The 22506-nt window shown below is 28.6% G+C and overlaps 1 protein-coding gene across 1 annotated transcript in view; it reads right to left on the bottom strand.

The window, feature by feature from the left end:
- Positions 1 to 22506, bottom strand: part of LOC135963196 (trypsin-1) — a 231709-nt gene that overhangs the window by 103911 nt on the left and 105292 nt on the right. Inside the window, exon 2 of the mRNA XM_065514965.1 lies at positions 3956 to 4342. Within this exon, the coding sequence (XP_065371037.1) occupies positions 3956 to 4342 (387 nt within the window). The remainder of the gene's footprint in view (positions 1 to 3955; positions 4343 to 22506) is intronic.

The following is a 22506-nucleotide window of genomic DNA, read 5'->3' as shown; positions in this document are numbered from 1 at the left end:
GGTTTTAGTTTTAATTGTTTTATTTCTTTGTACTCACTTTTTCCAGAACTACTGTTAGTTTTAATTTAAATGAAGAATTATTCACTTTCACAGCTCATAAATTTACTTTAAAATTACAGTTATTTTTTAATTTTTTGTCACAGTTTGTATGTTTTATTTATAAAAGTCATAGAACAATTAAAAGGTCAATACTTTTATGTACATAAAATAAGGTGTATATTTTAAAAAATGTTATGCAAATGTTTCTCAATGAATTTAGGTAAGTTTTTAAAATTCATTGAATATATTTTTACCTATATATAATCTTCGTAAAAAACCAATAAAAATATAACTGAAATTTAGATTTATATATCAGTTCGAAATAAAAAACACGAAAGTACATCAATGGGTTTTTCAATGTTGTTTGGAAAATTTGAAAATATTTAGTAATATTACCTGTTATATTATTACTTAAAAATGAATACGTGGAATATAAGCCATAAAACAAAAATAATTTTCATAGAATTAAAAATGTAATGTTTTTAAAAATTTTAAATATTACACCGTGATACAATTTTACATTTTTTTTGTTGGACTTGAACGACACTATACACATATGAAACCTGAGATCATATATAGTAGAACTGCGTTTTCAGTTTTTCATATTGTGATCTTTTCTCCTTTTTAAAGGACTTCAAAGTTTTAAGGATATAGAAATTTCTTAAAATTTATTTAAATAGTTCTGCTCATTAGTTTTTCTTTATATGGATATGAAATGAAAGGGGACAATTTCTAGAAGTAGATAATTTTTTTTATTTTACTTTTCAGGACGAAAAGTTGTAAAAAATTTCCTTTGAAAAATGTATCCTTTTATATCCTTGAGAATTTCCAATATATTTTTCTAAAAAAAATATATGTTGAAACCATGCATATACTTTAACACATGCTTAAATTTCGTTCTTATAGCTTTATAAGTTAAGCCTAAACAGAAAAAAACATATTAAGTTCATTAAAAAAAAATACTTTTATCGATACAGCAATTAAGATTACAAAAATATTAGATAGTACTTTTTGGACTTGAACAAGTCCACATACACATGAAACTGGAGATCGTATCTAGTAAATCTGCGTTCTCAGTTTTTAATTTTCTGATCCTGTCTTCTTTTTAAAGGACTTCAAAGTTTCAAGGATGTACAAATTTATAAAAAATTAAATATATATTTTTATAAATGTTTGTCAATATGTGTATCAAATAAAAAAAGACAATCATTGGAAATGAAACAAAAGAGTTACATAAATTTTATTCTTTCATATTTTAGTATAATTCTAACAAATTCCCAATTAGTACCAGCAGGAACAATTATTATAAAAAAATTAAATTTATATAATAAAAAAAATATTTAAGCTATACTAAATACTAAATAAAGATATAAAAGAAAGAAGAAATATAAAAATATATTATGGAGAAAAATGAATACGTTTACTCTACCACTTGTATGGAGTATGTGAATCTCGACATATCGACCAACAGTATTTAGCGAGCAACAAGTGCTCTTTCCTCTAAAGCGATTTTCAATAATTGCTAGGTCCTGGTGGAATCGTTCCCCATGTTCGTCACTAAAATGACCCAAATTATCGGGGAAAAAATCTAGGTGCCTATCTAAGAAGTGTATTTTCAGTGACATATTCACACCCATTTCACCGAAGTTGCGAACGAGATTGCGGGCGATTTCTTCGTAGTTTTCAGATTTTCTATTACCTAAGAAATTTTCTATTATGGCATCTAAACTCCTCCTGCTATTTTTCTCAATAGGTGATAGAAGGTTTGGAAATTCCTTGCAATTTAACAATTTTTTTAGTTGGGGTCCATTAAAAACACCTTAAAGTATAAAAGATTACTTAGGGTAATACAATAATATTTCCTATTGGTAAAAATTCCGAATAAAGTTCTGATCTAGAGCCGATACTCAGTAATTCTAAATCATCACATGGAATTGTGCGATCCTCTTCCGATGGAGCCTTTGGATTTGATGTTGAACGTAGTACCACTGAATCACATTTATGGTAAACGATTTTCTCCCTATCTTGATTCTTCAGCCTGATGGTATTCGGCTGATTTCGGCAAAAGTAACACAAATCGCGCGAATGCTCACTCCGCTTCAACCAAATTACTGGGTACACATATTTTATTGGGAACTGCTTAGATCGTAGTAACCCCTTGTAACAATATTTACACACAACTTCTGGTATATACCATGCCTTCGGAACCATGTTTATTAAAAAATATTGTTCATTCTTATCCACAAAAGCCTTTGTTACATTTTTTCCTTTATTAAAAGGTACAAATAAACCACAAACAACACAAAATTAGTTTTTATTAGGACATTCCATATTACTTTTTAAAAATTACCACTTATTAAAAATTATTTATAAGAATTTTGACGTGTCAATTCAAAACTACTAGATGCTTGATGTTACATAAGATATTTAACTTTTTATATACAATGTATCCTGATAAATAAAAACGAATTAACTTTTAATAGACTCAACCCTTTTTTAAAATTAGTAGGAAAATTGGAACATGAAAGAAAAAATATTTAAAGGATTTTCCTTCAAATTTGTTGTCCTGAAAAAATAAAAAAATATTGTTTCCATTTCTGGTGACCGTCTTCTTTTATTTGACAAACATTTATAAAAATATTTATTTACTTTTTTATAAATTTGTACATCTTTGAAACTTTGAAGTCCTTTAAAAAGAAGAAAGGATCAGAAAATTAAAAACTGAGAACGTAGATTTACTATATACGATCTCCAGTTTCATGTGTATGTGGACTTGTTCAAGTCCAAAAAGTACTATCTAATATTTTTGTAATCTTAATTGCTGTAAAACTCAATGAACAAGCCAATTGGTCTATTCACTTTTTTGCGTTCTTTGACAATAGAAATTGGTGTTTAATTAATGTTAGTAAAATGTGAAGAGTAATTCACGAAATGAAGTTTAGAACATATTTATACTTTGTGTAATTCCATTAATTTTTAATTTGGAAAATTTTCGTGAAAATTCAGTTTTTTTGTATGGGGACCCCCTGAACGGTTGGAGATAGGGGGTATGTTTGTTCTAGAAAAATATTGGGGATACGAAAATAATCATTTTACCTACCTAGGGGTGACTCCTGAGTAGTTATGCACCTTTTTCTATCCATTTACCACCAATTTCGTTCTCACGAACTTTGACCCCCGTGCGGCACGCCAATTTTTAACCGATCGAGCTGAAATTTTTTTCAGATTTTTTTTTATCCTAACCTCACACAAAACTGCCCTTCGTTTTTGAAACAGATGAGTTTTAAATTGTTTCATACATTGGGGGTCCACCTTAGTGTGGCTGTGTAATTGTACTATGTGTATAAAAGGCAGGCACAAACCACAGAACAAGATCAGTTGGTTTTGGGCTGATCGCTAGGTAATATGTTTGTTTGACTATTACCTATAATAAAACAATTGGGTAGAGTTTGTATGGCCTGCCTTTTTGCTAAATAGATTAATTAGTATTGTTCCCTACCCGGCGTACGGTTTTAGAGAAAGTGTATTTAAATTTAATAAAAAGTTTTATAACGTAATATGAAAAAATATATTGTGTTATTATTTTAATAAATTCTGATAACGACCCTGGACAACGTTGAGCTACCCCAGCGTTGAGGAAAAATTCCGTCGTTACAACGTTCACCTTAAAAAGTAGATATAAATAATATCAGAATTCATGTAAAATATCTTGGTATCCATCATATTGAATCTAAACTAACACAAATAAAAATAAAGCCTGCACATGAAAATAACTTCAAATGTAAACAAATTTGCGAAAGCTGGATTAAATTGTTTATTCAGCCAAAAAAATTAAAATGGTCTAAAATTTTAAAAGCCAATAATTTTATATTTTATACATATATCATACAAATAAACAACTTGTTTTTATATTTACCTGCAGGATCATAATTGTAGCGAGGAAGACAAACTGGTTTAATAATTTTTGAAAATATGATAGGTTTTCTTAATTTTAATAACGCTATATCATTATTATATGTATCTGGATCGAAATTTCTATGTTTTGTAATACTTGTGACCGCTCTTTGGATAGCTTTAGATTCAGAGGTAATTTGTTGATCGTGGTCTCCAAATATGATTCTTATTTTAGACCTTCGAAGTTTCTTTACACAATGTGCAGCTGTCAAAACATAATCTTTTGTAAGTAGCGATCCACCGCAATGAAACTTTCCATCATAAACAATGCGAGCCATCCATGGAAACTGATTAACACCTGTAGGTCTCCCACCAACAATTCTTATTTCTTCATTTGAAAAACCACAATCTGTAAATGGTTCGATAAACAATATTAGGTAGAATTATAATATATATTTAGGAGCAGATCCAGGTAAACAATAAATTAAAATTTAACCTTTTGTTTTTGGGGGGAAATTTCATTTTTTTCACCCCCTGAATCCGCGCTTGTGCATAATGTATATTATATGTACATTTTAAATATTTTAAAATGAAATATAATTTATTGAATATTAAATTGGATTTCTTAATTTAAAATTGTATATTATCAATATTAATTTGAATTTCTAAGACTGGGTTTACACCATGATTTTTAGAACGTCGTTTTTTCTTAATTCCCTTTTGAAGTTGCTTCCATGTTGCGTTTATACGATGAATTTTGGTTTCATGTCTTTTTTTGCAGCCAGGGTTGATTTTCATTGTTTAATCGGTTAATCTTCTTTATTAAACTTCAAAATCAGGAAAATAATAAAATGGAACTAGAAGAAAAGAAATTAGTATAAAGAGAAATCTGAAAAAAGACACGAAAAACACAAATCGAGTCTATTTGTTTGCCCCCCAAGCTTCTCTACACCGCTCGCCAACAAACAAAAAGAGACGTTGCAAAAGCAACGTTGTAAAAATCATCATGTAAACGCAGTGTAAGTTTTAAGTTGTATATTCATAATATTGTTACGTTTTAACCTTTTCAAAACGCTGGTTTATTTCCATTAAATAAACCGGATACTTTTGATTGCAAATAAAAGCCGTTTAGTAGTTTGAAAATTGTAACAACTCTTTATTTCTTTAAAATGTACAACAACAACAGAATTAAATAGCCACTCAATGTTTTTTATACACGTTTATAAATTCTCAGAATTACAGACACAATTTATAATGTACACGAATTTACTTGAAAAACACAACACACTTTAAGGCACTTAGATGATGTTTATTCGAAAAGCGTCTCTGATAAACTCACTCACGACTGCAACCTCTGCCAATATTTATAACACTGCATTACCATCTAGAAAGCTCTTTAACTGTCTAGAGGTTTCTAATACATACGCCATCTGTGGTGTACTTTCTACAATGTTCTTTAACTGAATATTCGAAATCGAATACAGCGTTGCCAACTTACGATCAAATCAACTGAAAGCTTTTATTTAATAATGCCCACAGATATGTTACAGTTTTACAGCATTGTTATTTGAAAGCATTATGCTACTTTTAAATCAGCCGTTAAAATCGTTATATTTGAATTCAAGTACAATTTCGTAACAATATTAATTTACTTTTCTAAATTTCAATTTATAACACTAGTGAACAAAATTGACATTTGGGTTTGGTGCAGCGAAAAATTTAATTGATAAACATATGTACATTTCATTTTCAAAACTATCTTTTGTTTTTATATAATTCAACTTTAACCCTCTAATGAGTGATAATGTATGAAATTTATTTTGTTTATTGTTTTCAATGGCATAGCGATATAAAGGGCGGCATGAAATAACCCCCGCGAAATAATCCCCCAAATATAAAATGAAATAACCCCCCAAAAATTAGTACAGAGGGCAACAACAACGATTTTTGGGGGGTTATTACATTTTTGGGAATTTATTTAATTTTTTTAATTGGGGGATTATGTTATATTAAATAATATCCCAAAAAATCATTATGAAATAAATCCCCAATATAAATTTTGGGGGATAATTTTATTTTTTAATTTATAAAGAAAACATAAAATATGTGAAAAAAAATTGTGATATCAGTTGAAGTGATAATTATGCAGAGTTAATATCGTGATAATTTCGCAGTACAAAGAAAGTTGTAAAGAATAAAAATTAATTTTTAAATTGAAACTGGGTTCAGAATGACTTTTTATGGTTCAGAATGTCAAAAAGTCGGTATACAATAGTACAAGTAAATAAGAGTACAGGAATAAAACTTGCAAGGCAAGAGTAAGTGTGCTAACAGCTGGTAACTGCTTACTTGCCAAGAATTATGTTGAGCACAACCACAAGAAGGAAGAATAATTGTTAAATTGGAATTAAAGGCTCTTAATATAATTAAGGACGAATGCGAAGATCTTGCAGGAATATTATGAGGCGATACCTCTGCAATGAGCTCAATAAGATATTCTTTCCGTAAAAATTGTTAAACATATGTTGTATATTAAAAAATATTGTTCTATTTCTCTCTAAATTTCTATTGGTGTTTGATAATACTTTCCGAGAAAACAATTCAATTTAAAATAAATAAAAATGAAAAAGATTGTAATTTTAAAAAAAGATCTACTTTTTCATAGAAAATTTGTCTGCTTTAACTTTTTTAATAAGAGCTATAAGGTTTAACTTAAAACAAGTTTAGTTGAAATATTGTTTTGTAAATTACTGTAATGTTTTGTAATCAAGCGCCGCTGGCGAAAAATATATTTACAAATCAATATTTTAACAAATGTCATTAAACCCAAATATATTTCGTATTCAAATATAGTTTTTATTTCATCCAAAAGTATTAAAAGAGATTTCATCACAAAATGAGAAAGCTATAAGCATTGTTTTTATTCCGTGCAAACATCTCAAAATATGCAGTTAATACGATATGAAGCTAATGGCAGATGCTATAAAAAAAGTGTTATTTTATGATGAAACAGTAAAAATAGTTCAAAAAGTCTTATTAGTTTAAAACTTTCTTTTTGTTTGAAAAACAACAAAAATGTGTTTAAACTATCGGACATTATAACAATATGACCTAATAGCAGACCGTTTGAAACCTCCAATTGTTTTTGATCACTTTCACGGTGTTTGGGGACTTTTTCATTTTAAAAATTGGGGTTCTATTTCATATGAAACAAGACCCCAATAATGGGGTGTTATTTCATTTCAGTTTGGGGCATTATTTCATTTCATTGGGGTCTTATTTCATTTTCAGAATTGGGGTTTTATTGCATATGAAATAAGGCCCCAATTTTTGGGGGTTATTTCATTTTATTTTTGGGGTGTTATTTCGTGGGGGGTTATTTCATTCCGCCGATATAAAGTTGCCTTTTTTGAGGTGCCCTAACACAATTGAAAATCAGAAAAATTATCTATTCTTCATATTGTCATTAAACAACCTTATTCTTTATAAACTTTAGTTTATGTTGAATATAAATATTTTTATGATTGTTTGGTCAATATAATAATATAAAATAATTAAAAAAAAACTAAATTTTTACTTTTATTTCATCAAACTTCATGACGGCTCCTTATTTTACATAAATTGTTACGTTTTTAAGTCTTAAAAACTGTGATTAATTTCCTTTAAATAAACCTAACATTTAACATTTGTTTTTTTTATTTTTTTTATCTTTTTCTTTTAACCTTTCTTTTGAGAAATTTACAATAAGTATTAAAATCTTAACCTAAACTAAAACTGAAGTTGTTATTGCCGCTGGAATGTCCAAAATGCTCGTTAAAATGATTATCTGACCAGATCCAGTTATTTTTTTAGAAAAAAATTTGTATCCTTCAAGATAATTAAAGTAATGATAAGATCAAAATAATGTTTATTGAAATTAAATTTGTATTCGATTTTATTTCATATTTATTAATACATTCATATATTTTATGTTTACATGTATTTCATTCAAAACTATATTATTTATTTTAAAAAATAAAGAACGGAAGATAGGTTTAAAAAATAAAATAAAGTTAAAGAGGTCTCCTCATCCAAAAACATATTTTCATACAATTATATCACGCTGATAACAAATATGACAAACATTATAATCGACTGTAAATATACCAAAATCAAAATTTTCCAAATTCATCAATAATTTGACAGCGACAATTTGTATCTCAATATATGAAAGTTTTTTATATTTTTTTGAAGAAGCTTGGGTATAACAAACACACTTAAAATATCTTCAGAATAACAAATTTTTAAATCCTTCAATACTGAGTCAAACAATGGGATAAAATTCCTCGCAGTTTTGCATTGGGTGATTGTGCTGATATTCTGGTTTTACAACTGGGATTTCCAAAGTCTCACAAATTATGAAAATATGAAAATGCATATCGGCATCATCTCTTTTATTTTATAATGTTAACTTAATTGATTTAATTATATTTGAAGCATTATACAAGTCCAAATCGCTTTTTTTGCAAAATTAGTTATTTTTACCAGTGTTTCCAATATTAGATCTATATTTTTATTAATTTTGTTTTATTATTTTAAAATTTTTTTGTACATGTGGAGTTTTATTTTGCAAATGTAAAAAACAACCAAGAATTTTGTTTCATTTAAATTTACACGTAAACAATAAACACATTTTTATAATTTTCCATTTTAAAAAATTTTGTGCCACAGACTACGAAAAAATTGTCTTACAAATTTATTTGTTTGTTTTGTTCACATTTCTTTGTCTACCAAATTCGTGTTGTATATAGCGTTTTGCTTAACACATCACTGATATTGTAGCACAAAATATATTGCTATCTCTTTTTATGAGAACTGCCCTAACATCTGATTTGGCGTTTTTTAAACGTCAAATTTGACACTTCTGTATATTCTGTGCTGCCACCTTGTTAATACATCTTGCATCTAAGTGATGAGAACGATACCTGCTCTAAAACTCAAAGTTGTACCAATTGTAAAGAAGAGAATAATATTAACAACAACCACTCAACTAATGCAAAAATATGTCCCATCTTTTTGAAAGAACGGGAAATTCAAGCCAGGGTTTAATATTCAGCACCAAAATAAATAGTCTCATGAACTGAACTGAAAAAAGTTTATGTCTTCAATTTCAACAATATGCTTACTGAAAACAGTTGACTGTGCACACTCATAACCAGAGTATGAAAACACACAAAACATTTCGCAAACGTTTGCAAAATGTACAAAACAAATCAAAATTTTTATATTGTATAGTACATGAGCAAAAACAAAACAAAAACTTTTCAAGTGAAAAAGAGAGAAAACGAAACGATTAGCTTTTCACTCATCTGAATTATTTAATTTACCGTTACAATCGTACATTTGAGTACAAAACAGATAGAGAAACGTATTTTTTACTCGTTTTGTTTTTTTTGTACTGTGTTCTCTTTTATAATGAGTAAATCAATTACTAAACGTTTGTTAAACGTTTTTATCAGAATGTTTCAATATTGTTCTTACTCTTTTCTTTTCTAGCAGCGTACGTTTATATTAATGTACAGTTTGCGCTCATGAGCAAAAACAATACAAAACAAAATGGGACAATCAGTCTCATTGTTTATGTTTGGTTTTTGTTTTACTCACTGCAAAAAACAAAATTAAACGATAGCAAACGTTTCGATTTGTTTATTTCCGTACTCTGCTCATAACTGCAATAAACAGCAACCGATTTTGTTTTTTCAAGCAGCCAAGTGAATCAGCAGTAGGGTTCTATAGCTGAAACAAAAAGTCGACTTTTCGACCTTTCGACTTTTTCCGTTTTTTAAAAAGTCGACTTTTCGATCTTTCGACTTTTGGTAATTTATAAAAGTCGACTTTTCGACTTTTTTAGACTATTTTCGACTTTCCGACTATTTTCAACTTTTTACCATTTCTTGTAACAAATACATAGTTTCTACATTTATTGATGCACCTTTTGTAATGTTTAGCAATAAAAATGAAATTTATCAAGGCGATAATAGTTAGACGAATGTTGTGTAGAAAAAAGCTTTAATTTATAAACATTCATCTGTTTTTAGTGTATGCACACATGATTTATTACGGGAAACGTGGGAAGTGGCTCGGTACAAACCATATATATTATGAAAGAAGACAGTTTTTGGAACATAATGTGATAATCGTGCTAAACGTTTCCCACGTTTCCCGTAATAAATCAGCAACGATTTTTTTTGGCCATTATGGAGGAACCAATTTATCTAACCACTCACACGATTTTTAGCACGATTGTCTCATTATGTTCCAAAAACTGTCTACTTTCATAATATATACGGCTTGAACCAAGCCACTACCCATATTATTTATAATCGTGTATTTTTTCTTCCCGATTTTCTTAATTCGACGCTGAGTTAAAAACAAGGACTTAAAATAACTGTTATCAAAATTTTAGGAATCGAAAAATTGCCCTTTTTTAAGAAATATTTTAAAAAGTTGCAGAGTAACTGTTATAGGCAACATAAAAAAATAAAAGTTGGTCATGACAGTTATTATTCAATTTATATTTTTTTTCATTGTTATATTTGAGAAATATTTTTTTTCTTGTCAATAAAAATTAATTAGTAACAAATATTTTTTTATATCATTTAAAAACGTTGTCGAACAATTTTAATAAAGAATTGTTAAAATTTTTTAATTTTAAGTAAAATTCATGGGTGAAAATATTACTAATTTAAGAAGACATATGATATTTTAAAATTTTGATGTATACCAGGAAGAATTGGAGCAAGATCAGAATAAAAAATTAAGAACAACAATATCGATGTTCGAAGCTGATTCGTCTTTGAATTACGATACAGAAAGTGACAGCATATGCGCAAATAGGAAATTGCAGACCCCCAAAGGAGGACGTGGATATAAATTTACTGAATTACTGGCATGCACAAAAGTACAATACGCATTTTCAAAAACAATTAGCGTATATTATCCACCCTTTCCCTGCCGCACTAGTAACTGTAGAGAGGGCATGTTCTGCTCTGCGACTTATTTTGGATAACCAACGGTGTATCTGATGAAAAATTAAGATCAATAATGTTTGTGAAGTTAAACCAAAACTCATTTATTTAGTGTTTATATTTGGCCAAATGTTGATTCTTTTAAAGTTCTTGTTAATTAAAAATAAACCATGAATTAATAAAATAATTTATAAATATCAAATTTGTCTCTTTTATTGTTTCATCCAGTTAAATTTATGAATCTTAGGGCATACAATTTTTATATTATAACAAATAAAAATATTTCTTAAATGATAACTGTTATGACCTAACTTTTTTTTATTTATTTAAATGTAATAATTATCTATAAGAAATAGAGATGAGCGATATTTCCATACCTGTGACACAGAATATACAGAAGTGTCAAATTTGACGTTTAAAAAACGCCAAATCAGATGTTAGGGCAGTTCTCATAAAAAGAGATAGCAATATATTTTGTACTACAATATCAGTGATGTGTTAAAGCAAAACGTTATACACAACACGAATTTGGTAGACAAAGAAATGTGAACAAAACAAGCAAATAAATTTGTAAGACAATTTTTTCGTAGTCTGTGGCACAAAATTTTTTAAAATGAAAAATTATAAAAATGTGTTTATTGTTTACGTGTAAATTTAAATGAAACAAAATTCTTGGTTGTTTTTTACATTTGCAAAATAAAACTCCACATGTACAATGGCAATTAAAAGTGAAATATTACAAAAATAAATGATTGCATCAAACTAAATCGGAAAGAAATTGAATTATTGCGGCAGAAAATTAAGACTAAAACAAAATAAAAAGGGCAGTTACTAAAAATGAAACAAATATAGAACTATATTATTTTCTGTCTCGTGACGCCTCTGTATACTTTGTGCCTGTGATTTAATCACTGTGATTGAAAAATCACTGGTACCAACAGTTACTGAATATTGCAAGTAACAGGTACATTTAAGTCGTTCCTTTATATTTTTCAACATACTGTTAAATGTTGTTCTTTTATATTTTCCAACATTCACTGGTAACGTTTTAGAAAAATCATTGGAACAACTGTAGTAACAGGTACTTTTAATATCGTTCTTTCACATTTTTCAACATACTGTTAAATGTCGTTCTTTTATGTCTTTCAACATTCATTGGTAACGTTTTTAAAAAATCACTGGTAACAAACCAAGAAAGTAACAGGTACTTTTAATGTCGTTCTTTTACGTATTTCTACAAACTGTTAAATGTCGTTCTTTTAAATTGTTCAACATTCACTGATAACAACAGTTACTGCCTATTTTTAGGCGCATAATTTTATTTATCTCCAACACAGTGTATAAAATAAAATGTTAAGTACCATATCAGTTAATTCTCTTAAAATTTTGTTGCATTTGCTTAATTCTGTATTTTCCTATTTAAAAAAAAAAAACATTTTTAAATCAACAAATATTAGTTTTTGGTTTCTGCTATAGCTCACACAAAGTTTGAAGACTCCCACTATAATAGTACTTCAGATATGCAATAACAATTTTTTACTTTGTATGGGAGGTGCCAGGCCCATTGTTCCTATATTGGTCAATTGTGAATCTTAACCATCCAGGGACCCACTCAAACATACACAACAAATTTCATCGAAATCGGCCCAGCCGTTAAGGAGCAGTTCAGTTACTAACACACATAAATAAGAATTATATATATAAAGATATTCTTCTTAACATACTTGTTATTTTGCTTAACATAGACAAAACGTGATCACGGTCACTTTTTAAAAGAACAGTGATTTATAAATCACGTTCACTGAGAACGACGTTCTTCAAAAATCACGGGATCGCTCATCTCTAATAAGAAATATTTTTTTTCGTTGTCTATAACTGTTATTAAACAAGGAAAAAATATTAATTGGAATCAAATAGTTATGGTTAAGAAAAAAAATAAAAGTTGAAATGTAATAGTTATTTTTAAGAAATATCGCATAAAACTTATAACTCTTATGACCTTGGTTAAAAATAACCATTAATTGGGTATTAGATATAAAATGAAGGCAAAATAGAACAATTGGATTGGCTTGAAAATTATTTTTACTATCAAGTTTGTGTGCTGCGTATTAGTATCTTGAAGAAAATATTTACAAAAAAATACAAGAGAGCGTTGTTGGGAAAAATTTAATTTTATTATACAGTAATTTTGACTTACCTGCACAATCAACTTTGCACGATATTTTGTGCAGGTAAGTTAAAAATTCAGTTAACCTCAATGCACTTAAGTGCAAAAAAGCAGCTAACGCCAAATAATTTACACGAAGCTTTGTGATTTTTCCGTCTAAAAATAACGTCAAATTGATATTTTAGCAACTTTTAAAATTATTAAGAAGTGTACAACATATTTTTTCATTCAAAATCGTATTTTTCTTATTTGTTTTGATTTAATTTTGTATTAGGCAGCTAAATTAAATGTTTTTCATGAAAACAAGTTATAGCTTCCAAAAGTATTATGCACTTATCTTAAATGTGCAGGTTTGAACAATGCACTTAAATTCATGATATAAAAAATACAAGGTAGTTTCATTTTCTCTTTATGTAAACCTAATTAAGCATTTGACAATAAAGGGGATTTGAAGTTTATGTCTAAAACAAAGCTACCATATTCATTAAACTTAATCCAATTTTTGTCTTTATTGAAGTATATTTAAAAATATTGTATTCAAAATATTATTGTGCGTTTATCCAATGCATTGAGCAGCAACACAATTCTGGACAAGGTTTTCAATTCCTGAGTATCGTTAATAAAGAATTTAGTTTATGCTTGATTGTGGTTATATCTGCAACTAAATCACAAAGCTGTTTGCCGGCACAAACCTCTTGCACCTCTACGAATAAGACAACAATTTTACGAATGTACAACCGTTGGTGTAATCTCTTAATAAGATTTGAGAGATAATTTCATTGGGACAACTCTCCGATACTTGGTATCTTGATACAGTGGAATATTTGACGATATTCCACTATATCATTCAACAGCTGGCTCTGTTGTGGTTATATCTTCTTATCCGCCACCAAACTGCAAAAATAAACTGCAAAGTCTCCGGCAATGCAATGGAATTGTCCCTTTACGAAGAGCTTTATCTCAATAAACTCCCACAGCCTTGCACACTATCAGCTTGTTCACGCTCTATAGTTTTCAATATAAACTCCAGGAACTTGCCATAATCACGAACATCCCGAGCAATAAATGAAAAACGGCATAATTGGTAACACGTTCTTCATAGCGTCTCTCGTCCAGCAAAGGTGGTATGAAGACAAAGTCTATATTGCGTTTCAACCATAAGATAGATAAGCGAACACACACTAAAAGTCCACTCCAATTGATTAGCATCAATACTATTGAGCAAACATAATAATCTATCCAGGACACGTTGAAAATAGAGATAAAGTCTTCTCTCAAATCTATAGCCAACACAGAAAGTAGTTCCAGTAAAGACTGCAGTAACGCGTTTGTAGCACAGACTAGTTTTTTAAAAGAAAGTCGACCACAAAAACCTTTTGATGCAAGAATTGAGGCAATGTTAGAATTTCTGTGATAAATTTAAAAACATCCATTTTTTTAAAGTCTGATTGAAAAAGGTATCACTATCTTCGGGCAGCTCTTAATTGTCATGGCCTATGTGATATAAAGGCACACGTCTTAGATTAATCCGATTTTCATCTATTTTAAATATAAATTTCAGTATTGCGAACTGTTACATACTACACATATTTCATTGAAAATTTCTCGGAGTATTGTAACATTTTTCTAAATGTGGCAACGCTTCACTGAATATTTACAAATAAAATAAACTTCAAAAATCCCCTTTCTTGTCAAAAAAATATAAATGAAACTACCTTGTAATTTTTTTATATCATGCTTAAATTAACGAATTTATATGGAGTTTGGTAAATAAATATACAAAACACAAGTTTTTTGCACTTATATGCAAAATGCTCTTAAGTGAAAGGCAGGTAAGTCAAACCTACTGTACTACTATAATCAATTCATTATTTTATAACCATTTATGGTACTTGTAAAAATTGCCAATGCAAATTTCATGGAAAGTGTTTTTTAATATATGTACATAATTTATGATACTGACAGCTGTAAAAAATAATTTTTAGCTGTAATAATGTTGGGAAAACCGCAAACATGATGAATGGTATTGATTTATTGCCTTCGTCAAACAAAACTCGTATATGTAAATTTTTTTGTGTTTTTTAGTTTCCGCTCTATGTACAGTTCTCTATAAAAATTCAAAATATAAATTATTTTCGATAAAAATTATTTATAATTATCTAAAAAATAAAAATCTTTAAATGACCTATTCAAAAGTAAAAATTTACAATGAAACACATTTGAAGGGCTTAGAGCACAAGTGCCTTTGTTTCTAAAATTGAGTTAACATATGGAGTTAGTATATAAAGTTTAGAGAAGTTCATAGCACAAGAGTTGAATGTGAGATTCTCATCCGTTACCGAGATATGGCGACCAATTCTAGCACTTGTAATTAAAATACCTGTTTTGCTTGGAGCACAAGGGGTACATGAGCACTTAAACCGGGCATCCGAAAAATGCAAAGGCTACACTTTGAGAAGGATGACCCTTGGAACCTCTCATACAAAAATGATCTTATGAATCAAGAAAACTTCACCAAAGTAAACATGAAAGCTTCCACAACTTCCTCCAAAAACAGCGTCAATCCAATAAAGTTCGAGAAATTCAAGAAGCTACAGGATCTTCTTTGCTATATACCACAAATTTACAATGAATGGTTTAACCTTCGCTTTACCAATAACCACCCGGGTGATCACTTCGTTTTTATTGGTTTAATAATTTTTTTTCGATTTAAATGAAATTTATACTTACTGAACAAAGTTTAGAGTTCTATATAATTTAATAGAAACATTTTAAACTTTTTATAAGGTTTTTTAGATTTTTTAAAATTTTGTTCGTCGCATATAACTGCTAGCATAGGAATGCAGTACCACCCGGGTGGGTATTGGTAAACCATGTACATAAAAAACATTTGGTAAAGCGAAGGTTAAAGCACTTCCATACGATAGAATGAAAGAAATTCCGGAAAAAATCGGAAGTCAAGGTGAAGATGAGCCCGATAATGTCCAAAAAGATCAGAACCAAAAATCTTTTCTTAATAAAATTTAGTCTATTTGGTTTTCTTTAAAAAAAAATTAAAGCTTTTACTTCAAAGATAATTTTTTGGGTATTTGTATATATAAAAGATGACATTTTTGATCGGGTTAGATTAAAATATATGTCAGAATCTCTGTTAATTAAAAAGTAATATTCCAGATAGCATCTATAGTTTTTATTGTAAACTTTAACCTCATTTTTCTAATTATTAAACTTTAGTCACTTGAACCCCTTGTGCTCTAAGCCCCTCATTTATAAATACATATTAAATACTCTTACTTCTCCGTCATAATTTTTGTATTAAATATGTATATCAATTTCTGACTTCATTAATACTCCATATGTTCAACAAAATCTTCGCTAAATGTACGCTAAAAAATACACTTAACGTAGTTAATGTGTACAATGTACCGTACCATCATCTCACAATCGTAGTGTACGGTATATTGTATATGTACATGTTCGCAAACTCTAAAATTTTTAAGGTATTTCGTACATTTTGTAGCGAATGTGTAATGTACATGAAGATGTACAGTACAATACACTAACGTACGGTATATTAGTGTTTTTTTTTTTCGAACTCTGGTTTTGAGTTTTGTTTTTCGTACTACTCAGCGTAACAATAACTGCTAGCTCGACTGAAGGTTGTCAGATTTTTTTACCTCCATCGCCAAAAGCTAAACGAAAAATCGCCAAATATCGCCAAAATAATTTTTTGGAGTTTTTTATTGTAAAATACATACATACTAATTTTATGTATTATAAAGTCAATGGCCCATAATCATACTTAGTCAGAAATAAAAAATAATTTAAGAGAATTAAACTCGACTTTACTCAAGAGTGGACTTTAGGTCTATCATATACTACGTTTATATGTAAGGCTTATTCGCAAATAAAAATATTGTAATTAGAAAATACTCCCGTATAAACAGTGAATTAATTATTTATTTGCAAATAATAATAAGATTTTAAACATTGCCATATTTTTTAACGTTTTTAGTTTTTCTTTCGTTTTTTTAAATATTTCATTGCGTTTTTGCATTAATTGAATTGTAAGACAAACAAGAATTTTTAATACTTTCATTTTTGCATTTAAAAAAATAGGAATTTTCCGTAACCAAAGTGACATATAAATAGAGAGTTAGTTAATTACAAATTATTTTTATTTGCGAACAGGCTACGTATAATTTTTTCTTTAGTTGTCCCGGTTACTTTTATTGTTTACCTTTTTTGTTTTTTTTTTAATTTTGTATGTCAGCTGTTCAGCGTTGCCACTTGTCTGTATTTTGTTGTATGAAAACATTTTCTACATTTTCGGTGGCACCCAGTTAAAGTCGGTTCAATTTAAAACATACTTTAATTTTGACTATAGTTGCAAAATAATTTAAAGCAGGTTTTTATTTTAAAGTTTTTTCTAAAAAGAACCGACTTTAGTGTTTGACTATGATTATGGACCAATTAATTTAGGTTTAAATCTAGTTATTATTTAGTTATTTATATTAAATTGATATCAAAAGTATACATTGTATTAGAATTAAACTTTTTTAACATTTTATCTGTAGGCTGAAATGAATTGCAACAAAATTTATTAAATCATATAACTTACTATTCTTATCAATGAATCTAAAAGTTCATATTGAAATTCTGTTTCTACGCAAGCGTTGCTGGCTGGTAAAATTAACATATTAAGAATGGCCAATGCTAAGTTTAAAGTGAAATGTTCCACCTGCATCTCAATAATTGTAAACTTGTGGCCAAAAATCGAACAGATTTTGTTGGACATTCACCTTTAACCCTTTCACGACCATACGACTATTTGGATAAAAGTAATCATTTTGTCTATTTTTTGTGAATCAGTTAGCGCCAAGAAAACATATTTTTAAATTAAAACAAAAAAATGATTCACGAATTAAATGGAATTTTGGTCATAAAGTGCAAATGTTCGTTCCACATACCCATTTTTATCAATGAACTGTACTACTATAATCAATTCATTATTTTATAACCATTTCAAAATCGTTTTTATGGTACTTGTAAAAATTGCCAATGCAAATTTCATGGAAAGTGTTTTTCAATATATGTACATAATTTATGATACTGACAGCTGTAAAAAATAATTTTTAGCTGTAATAATGTGTGGAAAACCGTAAACATGATGAATGGTATTGATTTATTGCCTTTGTCAAACAAAACTCGTATATGTAAATTTGTTTGTGTTTTTTAGTTTCCGCTCTATGTACAGTTCTCTATAAAAATTCAAAATATAAATTATTTTCGATAAAAATTATTTATAATTATCTAAAAAATAAAAATCTTTAAATGATTTTCGATAATTAATTCCCGTATTTTATTCAAGACCTATTCAAAAGTAAAAATTTACAATTAAACACATTTGAAGGGCTTAGAGCACAAGTGCCTTTGTTTCTAAAATTGAGTTAACATATGGAGTTAGTATATGAAGTTTAGAGAAGTTCATAGCACAAGAGTTTAATGTGAGATTCTCATCCGTTACCGAGATATGGCGACCAATTCTAGCACTTGTAATTAAAATACCTGTTTTGCTTGGAGCACAAGGGGTACATGAGCACTTAAACCGCTTGTGCTCTAAACAAATATTAAAATTAATTGTTCACATGGACTGAGTTCAGATAAGTGCTGCCCCCAATAGAAAGTATTTACCCAGCAGCCTAAATGTAACAAGGATGTATGAACTTTACAGAGAATTTTGCATAGAAATGGAATCAGAACCAGTACATAAGAGCTTCTACATGTTTTAACATCAGTTTCCACAAACCCCAAACAGACACATGTGTGCCAGAATAAAATTATACGAAATATTCAAATTCAAGAAGTAAATCACAAATTTTTACTTTCTGGGCAATCATTCAAGGAGTGACCAAAATGTTGGAATTATAGAAATTACAAAAAAAATAAAAAAATCTGTCAAATTTATGTACCTCAAGATTGGGAGAAGCTTGTGGCAAATTAAAATAAAAAATTTACTATAACATCAATGCAAAATGAGGACTTTATAACCCATCCAAAGACTTTTTAGAAACAGTCTACCGGGCATCCGAAAAATTCAAAGGCTACACTTTGAGAAGGATGACCCTTGGAACCTCTCATACATCAAGAAAACTTCACCAAAGTAAACATGAAAGCTTCCACAACTTCCTCCAAAAACAGCGTCAATCCAATAAAGTTCGAGAAATTCAAGAATCTACAGGATATTCTTTGCTATATACCACAAATTTACAATGAATGGTTTAACCTTCGCTTTACCAATAACCACCCGGGTGATCACTTCGTTTTTATTGGTTTAATAATTTTTTTAATTTTTTTTCGATTTAAATGAAATTTATACTTACTGAACAAAGTTTAGAGTTCTATATAATTTAATAGAAACATTTTAAACTTTTTATAAGGTTTTTTAGATTTTTTAAAATTTTGTTCGTCGCATATAACTGCTAGCATAGAAATGCAGTACCACCCGGGTGGGTATTGGTAAACCATTTACATAAAAAACCTTTGGTAAAGCGAAGGTTAAAGCACTTCCATACGATAGAATGAAAGAAATTCCGGAAAAAATCGGAAGTCAAGGTGAAGATGAGCCCGATAATGTCATGGAATCTAATTATGACGACTAAAAAATGTAACAAAGAACCAAAAATCTTTTCTTAATAAAATGTTATTTAATCAAATTTAGTCTATTTGGTTTTCTTTAAAAAAAAAATTAAAGCACAAGGGGTATAAGGGCGACTTTTCTTACTTCAAAGATAATTTTTTGGGTATTTGTATATATAAAAGATGACATTTTTTATCGGGTTAGATTAAAATATATGTCAGAATCTCTGTTAATTAAAAAGTAATATTCCAGATAGCATCTATAGTTTTTTATTGTAAACTTTAACCTCATTTTTCTAATTATTAAACTTTAGTCACTTGAACCCCTTGTGCTCTAAGCCCCTCATTTATAAATACATATTAAATACTCTTACTTCTCCGTCATTATTTTTGTATTAAATATGTATATCAATTTCTGACTTCATTAATACTCCATATGTTCAACAACTTCAACAACAAAAACTTCGCTAAATGTACGCTAAAAAATACACTTAACGTAGTTAATGTGTACAATGTACCGTACCATCATCTCACAATCATAGTGTACGGTATATTGTATATGTACATGTTCGCAAACTCTAAAATTTTTAAGGTATTTCGTACATTTTGTAGCGAATGTGTATGTGTAATGTACATGAAGATGTACAGTACAATACACTAACGTACGGTATGTTAGTGTTTTTTTTCGAACTCTGGTTTTGAGTTTTGTTTTTCGTACTACTCAGCGTAACAATAACTGCTAGCTCGACTGAAGGTTGTCAGATTTTTTTTTACCTCCATCGCCAAAAGCTAAACGAAAAAACGCCAAATATCGCCAAAATAATTTTTTGGAGTTTTTTATTGTAAAATACATACATACTAATTTTATGTATTATAAAGTCAATGGACCATAATCATAGTCAGAAATAAAAAATAATTTAAGAGAATTAAACTCAACTTTACTCAAGAGTGGTCTTTAGGTCTATCATATACTACGTTTATACATAAGGCTTATTCGCAAATAAAAATATTGTAATTAGAAAAAATTCCCGTTTATTAATTATTTATTTGCAAATAGTTAACTCACGAAAACAATTCCTGATTAACGATACTATTTGCAAATAAGATTTTAAACATTGCCATACTTTTTAACGTTTTTAGTTTTTCTTTCGTTTTTTTAAATATTTCATTGCGTTTTTGCATTAATTGAATTGTAAGACAAACAAGAATTTTTAATACTTTCTTTTTTGCATTTAAAAAAATAGGAATTTTCCGTAACCAAAGTGACATATAAACAGAGAGTTAGTTAATTACAAATTATTTTTATTTGCGAACAGGCTACGTATAAACGTAGTAATAGACAAGTTAAAGTATACTTCTGACATTGAAGTCGACTTTAAATATAAAACTAGCTGAAGCTATTAACAACAGCATCGTTTAACAACAGCATCAGCTGTTCTTTACCAAGTAAAAAAGTTCGGCAGAAAGTAAAAAAATTTTAAGTTACAAGATATTGGTAGAGATTTTGCAATTATTGAACAGTTATCAATAAAATTAGTACCAAAATATTCTAATTATGATATTCATCTTATATATTTCATTTTTCCACAACAAACAACTTTTTTTCTTTAGTTGTCTCGGTTACTTTTATTGTTTACCTTTTTTGTTTTTTTTTTTTTAATTTTGTATGTCAGCTGTTCAGCGTTGCCACTTGTCTGTATTTTGTTGTATGAAAACATTTTCTACATTTTCGGTGGCACCCAGTTAAAGTCGGTTCAATTTAAAACATACTTTAATTTTGACTATAGTTGCAAAATAATTAAAAGCAGGTTTTTATTTTTAAGTTTTTTCTAAAAAGAACCGACTTTAGTGTTTGACTATGATTATGGACCAATTAATTTAGGTTTAAATCTAGTTATTATTTAGTTATTTATATTAAATTAATATCAAAAGTATACATTGTATTAGAATTAAACTTTTTTAACATTTTATCTGTAGGCTGAAATGAATAGCAACAAAATTTATTAAATCATATAACTTACTATTCTTATCAATGAATCTAAAAGTTCATATTGAAATTCTGTTTCTACGCAAGCGTTGCTGGCTGGTAAAATTAACATATTAAGAATGGCCAATGCTAAGTTTAAAGTGAAATGTTCCACCTGCATCTCAATAATTGTAAACTTGTGGCCAAAAATCGAACAGATTTTGTTGGAAATTCACCTTTAACCCTTTCACGACCATACGACTATTTGGATAAAAGTAATCATTTTGTCTATTTTTTGTGAATCAGTTAGCGCCAAGAAAACATATTTTTAAATTAAAACAAAAAAATGTTTCACGAATTAAATGGAATTTTGGTCATAAAGTGCAAATGTTCGTTCCACATACCCATTTTTATGAACTACGTATCAATGAACGGAACTTTAATAATGATTTTATAACTTTTTTTTAACAAAAATGCACTTACCAGGCCTAATATATATCGCATTATAAAATTTAAAAAATCAGTTTTACACTTAAAATTATTTTTCCACAATACTTGAACACCTTACCAAAATAAAACTGTAAATTTTCAAAGTCAATAAAAAATAAATGTTGTAACCGAACTTGCTTTAATCTAAACACATTAATAAGAGACACGTTTACGAACTAATTAAAATTAAAATGACATCCATTCTTTTTTTCGTTATTTAGTTATTCAATATTTTTGTGTTGGGACACCGGTGTCCCCGTGGTCGTCAAAGGGTTAAAGATCTGAGTCCAATAGATGTATGCTAA

The sequence above is a fragment of the Calliphora vicina genome, chromosome 1 (assembly GCF_958450345.1).
Source record: "Calliphora vicina chromosome 1, idCalVici1.1, whole genome shotgun sequence".
In the NCBI taxonomy this organism is placed as follows: domain Eukaryota; kingdom Metazoa; phylum Arthropoda; class Insecta; order Diptera; family Calliphoridae; genus Calliphora; species Calliphora vicina.
This window is presented reverse-complemented; position numbering and strand designations above follow the sequence as displayed.